Here is a 14,844-nt window from a genome sequence, read left to right as displayed (position 1 = left end):
GCAGGGGAATAACATGATGAAAGTGTTGTTTTAATCAACTAAACTTCAATAAAAAATGAAAAATAAAAACACAGCATGGAGTAAAAAAGGATATTACAAAGCTGTCAAACAAAGAGACAATCAATGTGTATGCTTTTCTTGGTCTAAATAAATAATTCAAATTATGGGGGAAAGAAAAGAGTTGTTTCAAGTTCGATTTCAATACATGGAGAGAAATACAATGCTCCTGAGTAGGAAGACTGAACATTATAATACTGTCAGTTCTTCCCCAAACAAGTTTTAGGTTTAATATCATTTCAATTTAAATCCCAAGAAGGTTAAAGAACTTGGGGGCGGGGGAGATTATTTGGAGGAATAAATGGGTATGGACTGTGAAGAAAACTTTGAAAAAAAAAATACCTGGGTATCTGCCTACCTGATTTAAAACCATATTATAAAGATAAAATAGGACAGAAGAGTAGATGACTACATCAAAAGAAAGGACAACAAAGTGCAGAGAGACGTAGAACATAATCTATAATTATGAGTTTAACATACCATAAGGTGGCATTTGCATTTCTTCTCTGGCACTAATGTCCTCAGCCCATTTTCTATTAGGTTATTCACTATTTTCTTCTTGATTTATGAGCTTGTTATGTATTCAGGATGACCCTTTATTAGTTATACAGAGGTCTTTTAACTTTATTTATAATGTTCTATGATATACAGAATGTTTAAATGTTTTATTTGATGAAATATCAATCTTTCATTTTATGGTTTCTACTCTTGGGTGAAGGAGACGTAACTTAGAAAACACCTCTATTTTCTTCTAAAATGTTATTTTTTTATATTAAATATTAATGTGAAATTTATTTTATTATAAAGTATGTGATGAGGATCTAACTTATTTTCATAGTGGTTAGCCATAGATTTAAATCTCCTTTTCATATAGTTAATTATTACATATGTTTGGGTTTGTTTTTGTACATCTATTTTGTTCCATTGATCACTTCCTCCTCCAATACCACACTTTATAATTTTCAAAGCTTTAGAATATATATTAATATTTGACAACATAATACCCCATCCTAGATGAAAATGGGAAAAAAATCCCAATATTTTATTCACCTCAGGGCCAAAATCTATTTTGATAAAATACTGTATTCTTATTTTAAAGAACACACAAACTGGACATGAAAATTTGTAAAGCAGGGCGCCTGGGTGGCTCAGTTGGTTAAGCAACTGCCTTCGGCTCAGGTCATGATCCTGGAGTCCCGGGATCGAGTCCCGCGTCGGGCTCCCTGCTCGGCAGGGAGTCTGCTTCTCCCTCTGACCCTCCCCCCTCTCATGTACTTTCTCTCTCTCTCAAATAAATAAATAAAATCTTTAAAAAAAAAAAAGAAAAAAGATAAAAGAAAATTTGTAAAGCAGAGGCAAAAAAAAAAAAAAAAAAAGCACCAGACAAGAGGATGGAATAAAAATCCCTAATAAAATAATATGATAACATTTGATAGGCATGCAATGCTTCTTGTTGTATAAGAGCTAGACATTTTTGCACGGTGTTACCCTTTCCTTGTGCAAAGCAGGGTGTTCAGACAGGTATACTGTATCTGGCTGAGCTGTCAGGCTGCAGATACCTGAGTATGGCCCCCTGTGTTTGTTCTGGGGACTCTGCCCTTCTGAGTTGCACTCCCAAGTTCACAGGCTTCTAGGGTTTTGGCACCTGGGAATAACGTGGTGGTAGCAACACTGCTGCCTTCTGACCTAGAGTGTTTTTTCCCCTGCTGATGGACAGAAACCCAAAGTGAGACACACAGGCTCCCCTTAATGGCTTTTCCTTGGTAAAACATCTCCTCATCATAGTTTCCTAAAAGATCTTGGCTCTTCTAACTTACTCATTCTTCCAGACTGGAGGATGCACAGAACTCTCTGCAGTTGGGGGAATCACATTAGAGGCTTTTACATAGACAAACATCCCCCACTTATCTAAACTCTTGCTACTCATTATCTGAAACTCCTGGACCATATACATTTGGATAACTGATATTCCTCACCTTCAGAATTCAGGAATTGTATAGATTCAGACAGTGAAGGACAGGTGTATTATGGGGGCTGGAACATTTTAGGGAAGAGTCCATTGGTCTCTATCAGCAGCTGACACCAAAAATAATGAAGAACAGTAGGGCTCCCCATGGTCCTTCTACTGTGTCCAGTAGACCTAAGGACTCAGAGACTGATCTAACAAGAATTCTCAAAAAATGAAACTGGTAGCCAAGAAAAGTTCTACAGAATGAAGCTGCAGAAAAATGACAGCCCAGGAACACATGAACTATGACTAACTCAACCAACACAGTGAATCTTGGGTCTCTCCAGGTCCACCTCCACCAGGTAAGGGATTGCTAAGGCCACAGCCTCTGCAGAGGTATCAGGGGTATCTTCCAAATGTTCCTCTTCCCAGATATGGTCCTAAAGCCCACGAGACAAGGGCAATCCAGTCAGAGGACAGAATCTGGAGTAGCCAGATAGGACAGCCAAGAAATACATTTCACCATTAAATGAGTGGATGATGGAATGAGAGTCACTAATCCTATAATTCCATTTACAATCCCCTTCTGATAGGGTATGATTTATGTTCTGGACTGGCAATCAATTTATGATGCTGGCTTGGAAATTTCTTTCTCTTTTCTTCTTTGCTCAACTTAATTTTTATTGCAGCTTACTATTTTAGTTCTTCCATTAGATATCAGATAAGTGGGAGAAGTCAGTTCTTTCACTGAGTCCAGTGACTGCACACCTGAAATGGATAAAGACCAAAACAGAAGAGTAGTAGACATAACCTAGAGGCTTGGTAATGAACTTGGAAAATAAATGGCTTCATCAGATTGTCCCTGGATGTTGTGACTGGATATAACTTTGGGAGAAGTGTGTGAGTATGTATTTGGGAGAGCCAGAGAACATTACTGGGGACAGCTTTAGAATGTATAAACAGGGATAAGGATGTGTGTGTTGCAGGAGAGGAGTGGCAGATAGCCAAGGAGTAGGACGTTCAGTGGACTTCTTTAGAATTACCTAACTTACAGTCACACACAGGGATGATCCTCAGCAGACATGTTTGTACTATGGGACTTCATTTCCCTAGGCACAGCTGACAGTCCCATAGGATGTACCTGCCCAACTCTCAGATATACATAATTCAGAATAGAAGATTTTAGTTCAGATTGGGCTGGTTTCCCTCCTGTAAAAGACCTTCTCCATCACCAAGAGAATAGAAGCCAAGCTCCTTGGTGGTACATACCAGCCCATCCATCCCTTCAACAAATTCTTAGTAAGAACCTATTATGCACTGTTTTAGGCACTACAAATAAAACAGAGAATGGGATGAGAGTTTCACCTCTTAAGGAACTTACATTCTAGTAGTAGAAACAGACAAGTATTTCTCCTGCTAGCAGTAAGTGCTATGAAAAAAATTAGAGCAGGGAAAGGAGGTAGAGAGTCATGAGGGTGGTGGGGTGCTCTCTTAAATAGGATGGGCATGCAAAGCTGTGGAGGATACATTTGAGAGAGACTTGAATTATGGTGGGGAAGTGAGAAATGGGAGGCAAAAAGAAAGACCCCGAGGCAGGGACAGGTTTGGGGGCTTGGCTGACCCACAAGGGTCAGCAAGGGTCAGTGAGGGGCAGCAGAGTCATCAAGATGGGCAGGGACAGGATCAGATCAGGACACAGGGTGCACTGTAGGCCACAGTAAGAGATTATTCTGAAGGTAATGAGAGACTATTGAAGGGCTCTGAGTAGGAGAATCACATTTGCTTTTTGTTTTTTACAGATCATTTTGGCTGCTGTGCAGGCTTGTCTGTATGAGACGTTAGAGTAGGAACCAGACTAATACTCTAGGCAGGAGATGATGGTGCATTGCATGGTAGTGCAGGCGAGAAGTGGTCAGGCTCAAGATATATTCTAAAAACAGAACTGACTGGTCTGACTGCATTAGATGGGAAGTGAAGAAGAACGAGAGGCACTGAGGGCTGTGCTAAAGGTATTGGCCTGAGCAACTGGATGAATGGAAGGGGGAAGGCTGGTGGTTGAACAGGTTTGGAACCTGTGGGTATATGCAGGGAAATGAGAATTCTCTTTGGGACATATGCAGTTTGAGATCATTCTAGGCATTTATGGAGTTGGTTATACCAGTCTGGAGTTTGGGGAAAAGGTCAGGATAGAACCTCATCTCCAATAACATTCTATGGATAACACTAGCTGAATGAAAACATGCAACTGCTTGACTTGTGGTTGCCAAGTGACATTTTGTGGCTGGTGCCTTTTTGTGTCCTCACCTCTGTATGCCAACACCCTTTCACCCTTTCTACCTCTGGTTGACTCTTGTCCTTTAAAACTTAGGGCATCTTTGCCTCCATAAAGCTTTCCCTAAACACCAGGCTGAGTTAGGAACCCCTCAGTTGAGCCTTTGTGGTTCTTACCAGGTCATATGCAAGCTGCCTTTTCAATTCTCTAAGGCGGGGTCTTCCTAACTCATCTCTGTATCCCCAGTATCTGGTCCTGAGCCTGCCACACAGTAGGGAGCTCTACACCTATTTGAGTGAAGGGAAGGTGCAGACTCACAAGACTGTTGCCTTATTCACAGAGAGGGCCACTGAGGATTTGAACTACTAAATGGAAAGGAGTGGATGGTTCCCTAAGAGTCACGTTCTCTGCGAGAACTTCGCCAACTGCTTCCTGAGACCCACTTCTTTTCAGGAAGGGGTCCACCTCCCTTCCTACTTCTCCCATGCCATTTCTCTGGCAACAGTTTTAGGAGTGGGTGGACTGCACGCGGAGAGTAAACCCACCCGAGTTGCTGTCGACTTCCCCTGATGCCTCTATTCCCAGTGGTGTAGGAAGTAGCAACGGGCGGTCCATCAGCAGTGGGAGAGGTAAGCGGAAGACACACCATCGCACGGGAAGCTCTGGGTAGCAGTCTGGGCAGAGCCCCCGTGGAATTGCCCCCGCGCCGCTGGAGGTGAAGGCACACTAACCCCGCTCGCTCGCCAGCGCTGCCTCAGGGGCTCAGAAGGCGGGTGGGGGTGGAGGGCGGCAGCCAGCGAGCAGGCCCGGGACCCGCCCTGCGGTTGCCAGGACACTGCACCCCTGCCACAGCGCACGCGCGCGATGCGCTCGGGCGGTACTCACCAGTGGGGTGGGGGAGCTGGTGCTGGGCGTCCTGGGCCTCGGACCGGCTGGCTCCGTGGGCCGACTTGGCCATGGAAGACGACACTTGGTCCATGGCTGCAACCTCAGCGGGTGCTCGGTGGCTGCGCGCAGCGCCTGCACTCCCGGAAGTTCACGGGCAGCTGCAGTTTCGTTTTCGTAAAAGCTACGATGACCGATTTCCCCTGCCTAGGGGAAGTTCTGAGCAAGAGACACGTAAGGTTTGCAGACGGAGTTTTCATTCAGATAGGAGCTCGCATCTTCTACAGATCTGAGTCTGATTTTTTTTTTTTTTTAATTTGCAGGCGATCCCCACTTTTCCTCTCCAGATGGGGAGGAAAGGTGGCCCAAACCCCTGGGATCAGCTGGAGAAGTGATTGCTCTTCTGAGGGATTACTCGTTTCTTCTAAAAATTGTATAACACCAAATTTGGCCTAAATAGGTATGTCATAAACGTAGGTAGAATTAACCAACTGTAATTCCAGTTGCGAGTCGCAAATCTTTATTTAGCACCCATGGGGTACACAGCACCATACAAGACGAGGTTTTCAGTGCATGTAACAAAATATACATGTAGAGAACACAAATGCATATAATTACAGATAAAAAAAAGTTTTGGAAAAGAAGCATATAATAGTTGGTGGTTTGCTGAGGAAATAAAGGAAAACCTTGCATTTTGAGGTTTTATTATTATTATTTTTTGCATTTTGAGGTTTTAAAGGGAAGAGAGGCAAACTGGGGATAGTAGAAAAGAGAATATGTAAAAAGATAGCTTGGATAGTCTTGACAAATATAGAAATGGATTACAGAAGAATGGAGCTCAAAGGGGAAATAAGAACACACTCTGGCAGCCACGTTTTTGCCCTTCATCAGCCAAACAAAGCACTAAAAGAGACAATTAGAGACTGATCGCTCAGCTCGGTTATGATGTGGCACTTGAAGAGACCCATCTCCCACGCTCAGCTTTCAATCTCAGCCTTTTATAGTGTTCTACTCTTATGTGTAGACTGCCAAGATCACAAACTGAGGAAAGCCTATAACATGAAAAACAAAGACCAAAGGATACATACAGGGAAAACAAGAAATAAACCTTCGAAGTCACAAAATATGCAGGAAGAATATAGATATGAATGCGTGTGTACACATCATAGTATTTTCAAAGAGATAAGATACTACAGACATGAACCCAAAACAGGATGCTGTTAAAAGAAATCCAGAGAAGAAAAGAGAGCTCTAGAAATGAAGAATATGAGACCAGAAAAAATAAAGCACAACTGACATATGGGAAGATTTAAATTGAGAAAATCTCCCAGAAAGTACAGCAAAAAGCTGAAAATAAAGAGAAAATTTGGGGCACGTGGCTGGCTCAGTTGGAACAGCATGCAACTTTTGATCTCAGGGTTGTAAGTTTGAGCCTCACATTGGGTGTAGAGATTAAATAAGTAAACTTGAAAAAAAAAAAATCACAACTCTTAAAAAAAAGAGAGAGAAAAGAAATTTAGAGAGCCAATCCTGGAAGTCTAACATCTGAGTAACAATAGTTCTATAATGAAAGAAAGAATGAACACATGAAGAATCACTAAAGAAATGGTTCAAGATAATTTCCCTGAAGGACAAAGATTTCAGATTGAAAGATCCCACCAAACACCCAGGATGAAGGATGAAAATGGACCTTACCAGAAACAGAACACTGGACAAAGATAATTCTGTCAGCTTCAAGAGAGATAAAAACTGGTCATATATACAAAGATAAGGAACAGAATGACATCTGACTTTAGTAGTCACCATGGAAGCCAGAAAGGAGACCATTTTCAGATTTCATAGCAGCAGCACTGGAAGCTAGCAGAAGCCTTCAAAATTGTGTATGGAGGTTACTCAAGAATTCTATACCCTGAAAAAATAGCAACCAAGTAAGTGTAAGGGTAAAATAACATGTTCAAACATGCAAGGTCTCAAAATATTTACCTCTCAATCTTCCTTTTCAAAAACAACTGGAAGATGTCCTTCACCAATATGTGGGAGAAAACCAAGGAAAAGGGAAATAATGGAATTTAACTGGAAACAGATCTGACATAAGAGAGACAAAGGGAATCTCTAGGACATTGATGGAGGGTGACAGCTGTGAAACAGATCAAGATGTCAGGATTTATGTACAAAAATATTTCCCATACTTATCAAGTACCTTCACTTTCAGTGTACTGCCTAAAATTCCTACATCTTTACTGCAAATAAATGGACTTAACTTTCCTCATCTTAACAGGCTATTAGGTTATAACTTTTTGCTCCTTTTCCTAGTTCATCAGTTTCCCTTTCTCTAAAACAATTTCAAGTTAAATTTTCATCTAGTTCAATATTTTTAAGCAATTAAATTGGGTCCAAACTTAGAACACAGTTTTATTTGAACAGTAACCAAACTAAACCAGAATCGAGTATAGAAAAAAAGAAAGAAAAAAGACATAAAACTTCTCAAAAGCCAGAACTACTTTTAATTACTTCTTTTTGAGCTAGTATTCCTCTTCTGGTTCCAAGGGGGAAGTTCCTGGCAGCCAAAGTAAAACTTTGTTATGGATAAAATTAGTTTTGACACCTGGAGATTCCTAGTCCCTTTTCCACTCCATGATCAGGGCTGGGTAACCTATAGCAGAGTATTACTCCCTTTCTCTCCACAAACGCAATCTGCACATCATACCCAGGAGAATCCAAGAAGCTGTTCCAGACTTTACAAACTCAGTGGAATTGCTTTGTTTTGTTTTTATTAAGTGAAATTCTTGCCCAGCACAATCCCTTCTGGAGGGCCTAAATAAGCCAAGTCTGACTAGTTTCTAAGTTTTCTTATGGCTCTCCTCTACCTAGAACAAAGATACTCCAATTCCTCTGGGTTTCTATTCCCTCTTTTCTTGTCTATGTTTGTACTGGAGTAGTAAGGAGAATCTGTGGAAAAGAAGTTCCATCTCAAAGAATTTGCCAAAACCCTCCCAATAGGAGAGCTTCTCCCTCTTAGCAGTCAAATGGTTTGATGAGACAGAGTTGCATGCAGCCAGAGCTTCTCCAACTAGTGTTAAAATACTTGGAAGTAATATGCGTAAAGTTAGTTCTTACATATTCTTCAGGCTGTGTTGCCCACCTATGGCTCATAATGGTAAATTATTTGCCAAGAATTAAGCATAAATTTTGTAGGTAAAGATGTGAAATTTGGCCCTTTGGGGGCATGAACTCAAAGATAATAATCACAAAAGTAAATAAGAACAATTGAATTCTATTGTAACATTTGTTTCTCTTAATATATAATTTACAAATAAGTTACAAACTGTATAATGGTATTTCATATAAAATATACATTTCATCCCACTTGTGTAAAGTTGAACAGCAGAAAGAATAAAGAGATAGCCTATGCATATGAAAATGTCCTTATTTTGTTCCTAGCATTTCTAAGTCATACAAACGAATTCCCTGACAAGGGTAAACTGAGAAGAATTCTCTTGATGGATCACAGCCCAGGTTAATTCCACTGATGACTGAAGGTTCTCCTGCATGGCTCTAATTGCAGCGCGATAAGCTAATCTCATCAATAGGCATTAGCTAAAGATTTATAATATTTTCTTCCTACACTTATTAACCCCACATTGGCAGAGGATTTCTTTCTCAGGCATAGTCCCAGCTTCATACCCATAATCCCATGTTAGTTCTGTTCTTGCTTTCACATACCTAGAAAGTAGAAATTAAAAAGCAAACATAAATTACTCTGAGTAACTACCAAATGAACCAAACTTGATTATATCAGTTTATTAACATCACTACAAATCTTCAAAAATCTGGTTTATTCTAACACCCCCCAGTTAGGAATGCTCTTTTATTAAGAATAATCATTTGAGTTTTATTTCAAATCTACCAAAATCCTAAGTAAGAAACTTGTCAATATCCAGGAGAAAGGAAGTGTTTTGCCAACAGTGGAACGAAGCGATGCGATGACATCTGTGGTATGAGGCCTGTGGTGTGATAGCTGGAGGCAGTTCTGACTTACAGGAGATGTAGCATTCTACGTCATTTATTCCCTGAACTGAACTGGGTCAGAACTACCATCCTTAGTCCTTTCAGGAATTCTCACAGGAAATAAGGACTGAAATTTTAGCTGTTTAAAATTTTATTGACTAGGAACAGTTTGGGATAAATGAATATTCTAGGGTAGCAGATATTAGGGGCTATCACATATTTTTTTTTATCACACATATTTTAAAAATATTTTTCTATTGTTATTTTTCACAATCTCAAAATTAAATCACATAAAAGAAATTTCAAACCTGTTGGTGAAGAACGCCATCAATGGAAAATTCCTGTCACGTGTTTCTACAAAAACATTCTGTACCAAAAGATTTGGGCAACAACTATGCTGTTAAAACAAATACATAAACACAGAGGTTAGATATAGAAAAGAGTTTGATACTTTGTTTTTGAAACATTAAAATACCATTCTGTTTCTAACACGTCTCACTTATTTTTGTTTCTTTCCCTTTTTTGCTGACCTATATTGTAAAATATCATAAAGTGTAATTTTTTAATAGTAGGAACTCAATCAGAAAAGCCCTCTTCTGACATTCTTATCTTGCTGGTAGAAATGCAAAATGGTACAACTTCTATAGAAGATAATTTGTCAATTTTATCATTATTATAAATGCATTTATCCTTTGATTCAGCAATCTTATATCTGGGAATGTATTCCACGGATATATATGTACATGTATCTATGTGTTTGATTATTCATTAAGCACTGGTTTTTTTTAATTTTAATTTTTTTTAAAGATTTTATTTATTTGACAGAGAGAGATAGTGAGAGCAGGAACACAAGCAGGGGGAGTGGGAGAGGGAGAAGCAGGCCTCTCGCCGAGCATGGAGCCCGATGTGGGGCTTGATCCCAGGACCCGGGGATCATGACCTGAGCTGAAGGTAGATGCTTAACGACTGAACCACCCAGGCGCCGCAAGCACTGTTTTTAATAGTAAAACATTACTGTTCTAAACATTGTTTATAAACAACCCAAATGTCTATCCAAAGAAGACTGGTTAAATAAACTCTGGTATATCTCTATGCAGCTGTAAACAAAAACAAACACAAAATGAGGTGCTCTCTCTGTGTACTGATATGGAAAGATCTCCAGAGTGTATTGTTAATTTAAAAAGCAAGGCACAGAACAGTGAATATAATATGCTTTTATGTAAGAAAGGGGGGAAATAAGTATATATATTCACTTATATAGAAACATTATACTTATACACTATACTTAAACACTTATAAAGAAACACTATAAGAATACACAAAAAGTAATAAAAATGATTTTACTATATAGAGAGTGGAGTGGGGACAAGGTGAATAGAGGCATAGTTATTTTTTAGGGTATTTTTTTTTTAACAGAAAAGATTAATATGAAGAATGTATGTGACTGAGTTTTACACCATCGTCAAACAGACCCTCCAGAAAGGGGACATATGTAAGCAATTGATGTCTCTGCTGAACATAACCATTAGTTATCCTTATTCAAGGCTTTTAACATGATACTATTTTATCCAATTACCACCATTCCAATATTGTTGTCTATTGGCCACTAGCACCCATCTCCACACATTCATATATGCCAGATTCATAAAGGGACCAAATCCCAGCAATACTCCTTGAACATGCCTGCCACCATTCAATTTCAATGATAACTTCCTGTCCATACATTTTTTTCAGTTGGGCTGGTAACCTTTACTCATCTACCATGAGTAGAGGCAGGCTTGGAGCTACCTTGAAACAGAATTTTGTTCAGCTGTATGTATGTATTCTGTATGGCTTTTTATTTCATGTATTCATTTTATTTTTATTTTTAAATCATGAATGTATTTTCTATGTAAAAAAAAAATGGAAGGAAAGAAGGAAAAAAAAGAAAGAAGGGGAGAAAGAAAGAAAGAAAAAGAAAGAAAGAAAGAAAAAGAAAAAATTTCTATTTTTTCCTCCTCTAAACAAGAGAGGAGCCCAGGTGGTGTGCTGATTGGGAGAGTAAAATCAACCATACTGTTCTGGTGCAGCCACTTTCAACATAACTGACAGGAAATAAAGCCATGACAGTCCTTTGCTGGGGATCCTGCTTTAATGGCTCTCCAGACATGTTTAATGGCTCTTGACATGTTTGGCAATAGTGTAGAAGTAGTCAAAGTGGAATAAAGAATAGCAGCTGGGGGACAGAAGAAGGAAGGAAAGGATTCTATTTCTTGTTAACCAGGTATCCTCCCAACTAGGAGAAAAAGAAACAAACCAAATAAACAGATCACCTAGCAAGGAAAAAGTTCTTTGTTTTTAAAGATTTGCTGACTTCAGGTGGGGGGGGGGGGTGATGGATATTAAGGAGGGCACTTGTGATGTGCACTAGGTTTTGTATGTTAAGTGATGAATCCTAAATTCTACATCTGAGACTAATATTGCACTGTATGTTAACTGGAATTTAAATAAAAATTTGAAAAAGAGAAAAAAGATTTTCTGACTTCAGAATCTTTTTCTCTTCTGATAGCAGGTGAATTACATGACTGCACATAAATTTCAAACCATTCAAAGCAGCACAGAAAAAAAGTTTAGAAATGTGAATCTCAGCCCATATACTCACATTAAGGAAGCGGCCCACATTCCCTTCTTTTGTGGCATCCAATAAAAACACGTTCCCTTTATTAAACTTCTTTAGAGAATCAGGTGAAATATTCTTGGTTTCACTTGGGAACTCTTTTTCACAAAAGACTTGATGGTTTTGATATGCTGGAGATCTTTCCTCTTGGGGCTTTTGCATTTGAGCCTTGAACTCCTTTGTAATATTCTGTTTATCCAATGTGGCTGCTTGGTTACATCCGCCCCCTGATGGAGTTTCTTCTCTACATTTAGTTATATCTATCACATCTGATTCAATCTGCAGATTGTCTTCAGAGTCTTTAACTTGGTAGGAGCTTGAATCCTCTAATAAATATTTTGGAAGGAAGTGTCAGCAAATATACTTAGCTGATCAATAGTCCTGTGATTAACATACTAATTAAATGCTAGTTGCTTTAATTATTGCTAATCCTTACAATGTATGAAGGTAGATAGTACTCCAATTTTACAAATGAAAACTGAGCCTCTGAGAGGGTAAGAGATTCACCTGACCTGTAATATAATGAGAAGTGCGGTAAGAAACCCAGAAGAATCTCAAATGTTTGAGAAAAATCTGGCTCCAGGTCTGCCCTCTTTCTACTACCTTTTTACGAATGTACCTATTGCCTCCTGTCACTACTATATTTAATCTCTACTCCTCATAAACTGACTTACCTCTCTTCAACTCTGGAATCTGCATTTAAGTATATTCTAAACACTTGTAACAGAGTAGGTATTTAGGGAGTACTCTAGGCCTTTAGGACACCAATGAACGGCCTGAGAAGACCCTCTTGGCGTCACCCTCAACAAGTCCCAAGAGTAATAACTGTATTGCTATGGGTTTTGCACACATTAGTGTTTGAAGGTTTTGCTAGATGACCATTCAATATTTATACTTTTACAAACAATAATACTTTAGAATAAGATGAACTGCCTTAATCATTTTTCTTATCCAATAATGGAAATATTTTTTTAGAATATTCAGAAGTGTAAATGCTTGTCAAATGGAATAAGTAAAATCATTTATTTTTAAAAAGTCACTTGTGCCACCTAACTTAGTGGCACAAAGAAATTGTATTTCTCTTAATGTTCTTGATCTAATCATTACTGTTACTGCCTGCTGTTCCTACATGTTCTCATATTTTAATTATGGGTTACTTGTGAACCATAATAGTACATAACTGATTTTTGTAGTGTCTGATATATATACATATATATATATATATACACACACACACACACACACACACACACTGTAGCAGTTAATGAAAATAACAAAAGAACCAAAAGCAAGAGTACTCATTATGGCTCATATGCATTAAATGGTGAAGGAAATCAGTATGTCATGCCAAAATATCCTTCCTTGACATAAGAATTATTTTAAGCTAAGAGTGATTAAGTAGCCTATGCAGGAAAAGTTCTTTGCTTTCCCCCATCTGTTTAAAAGCAGTACATAAATTTACAAAGGTGTCCTCCCTCCTCCTACCAGGAAGGACAAAAGTTACAACCAGCGACAGGTTTAGACCTTGATCAGCCCGGAAATCAAACCAGAGGAATCTACATAACAAACTTTACTAACTAGCCTTTATCCACTATTGGTTTCCCATATTTTACCTTCCCACAATATGCTGCCCCTGGAGACTCAAGGTCCTTTTCCTTTGTCTTGTCACTCCTCTAAAAATTTATTGTTCTTTGGCAAAGATGCTAGATAAGTCAGAGTTCTAAGCTACTTCTTTTTTTTTTTTTTTAAGATTTTACTTTTGAGTAATCTCCAAACCCAACTGGCCTCGAACTCACAACCCCAAAGATCAAGAGTCACATGCCCCACTGACTGAGCCAGCCAGGCACCCCTCTAAGCTACTTTATATTTATATTTATATTTTCATCTCTGAGTACTCCCATGTGTTACATACGTGATATACATGGTAATGGTGATACATGGTAATAAATTTCTGCTTGTTTTTCTCTTGTCAATCTGTCAGTCTAATTTACAAGGCCCCAGTTGGATAACCTAAGATGGGTAGAAGAAGAGATTTTTCCTTCCCTTTGATGATGAAATAATTATAATACATAAATGCCCTTTCTGATAGACCTTTTCTGTCAAGCAGCTGCCTTGCTCCCCAGCCTCAATCTCCATCCTTTAAGACCAGGTGAGGAGCTGGGGATACAGATGCAAAGAAACTCTAAAGGAGAAGAGGCAATGGCTCAATTATTCAAAAAGGGTCATCTCTCAGCAGTATCTCCCCAGTGAGGGATATTATGAAATGCAAAAGTACCAAAATCCAGGTTTGTCAAGTTGTAACATGAACTACTGTAAGACTGGTAACACTGAAAGACAAGCACTCAGAATAGCAATATTTTTGCTTTTTGTTGAGCATCCCTACAGCACTGTTGGCTGGAGTACTACAGAATGATGTATCTTAATTTTAAAGGAGCCCCTAACAAAGAGTTAGGAAATGGCTGCTTTGGACAATGCTTCCAAAGCCACAGGTAACACTGTGGACCATGTAGACTCAGAGTTGTCTACCCTACTCCTTCCTGCAATGCCTCAGGGTCACTGTTGGCGTATAGACCAAGGGTTGGCAAACTACTTCTGCAAGGGGCCAAATAGTATTTTAGGCTTTGTGGGCCATATAGTCTCTGTTGTGACTATTCAGCTCTGCTGACATAATGTGAAAGTCATCAGAGATAATATGTAAATTAATGAGTGTGGCTATGCTCCAATAAAATTTTGTTTATGGACACCAAAATATAATTTCATATAATTTTTAAGTGTCACAAAATATTATTCATCTTCTCATTTTTTTAAGTTATTTAAAAATGTAAAAATTATCTTAGCTCATGGGCCATACATAAACAGATGGTGGGCCAGATTTGGTCCACAAATTGTAGTTTGTCAACCTCTGATCTACACAAGTAATAACTTTTATAATGAATGCAGCTTGTTTGTTCTAAGTCTGAGAAAATAAGCCACAGGTATTGAACGAGACAGACAAAAAGGCAGAAGAGGGAGGCTATC

The 14,844-nt window shown here is 38.9% G+C and overlaps 1 protein-coding gene across 3 annotated transcripts in view; it reads right to left on the bottom strand.

Moving 5' to 3' along the window:
* The window catches only part of LOC116631660 (histone-lysine N-methyltransferase SETDB2-like), an 87,157-nt gene that overhangs the window by 24,374 nt on the left and 47,939 nt on the right, over positions 1–14,844 (bottom strand). Inside the window, exons 12-14 of one of the 3 annotated variants that reach the window (XM_032403049.1) lie at positions 11,812–12,152; positions 9,479–9,567; positions 6,615–8,885 (exon numbers count right to left, since the gene is read on the bottom strand). The exons of 1 other annotated variant lie outside the window; for it this stretch is intronic. In XM_032403049.1, coding sequence (XP_032258940.1) covers positions 8,768–8,885; positions 9,479–9,567; positions 11,812–12,152 — 548 coding nt within the window. In that variant the 3' untranslated portion in view covers positions 6,615–8,767. Of the gene's footprint in view, positions 1–5,162; positions 5,389–6,614; positions 8,886–9,478; positions 9,568–11,811; positions 12,153–14,844 lie in introns of those variants that run through there. One more of the 3 variants, XM_032403050.1, reaches the window with a different exon arrangement.

Source organism: Phoca vitulina, unplaced genomic scaffold (genome assembly GCF_004348235.1).
Source record: "Phoca vitulina isolate PV1807 unplaced genomic scaffold, GSC_HSeal_1.0 scaffold5, whole genome shotgun sequence".
In the NCBI taxonomy this organism is placed as follows: domain Eukaryota; kingdom Metazoa; phylum Chordata; class Mammalia; order Carnivora; family Phocidae; genus Phoca; species Phoca vitulina.
Note: the sequence above shows the minus strand (reverse complement) of the source record. Positions and strands in the feature narration are given on the sequence as shown.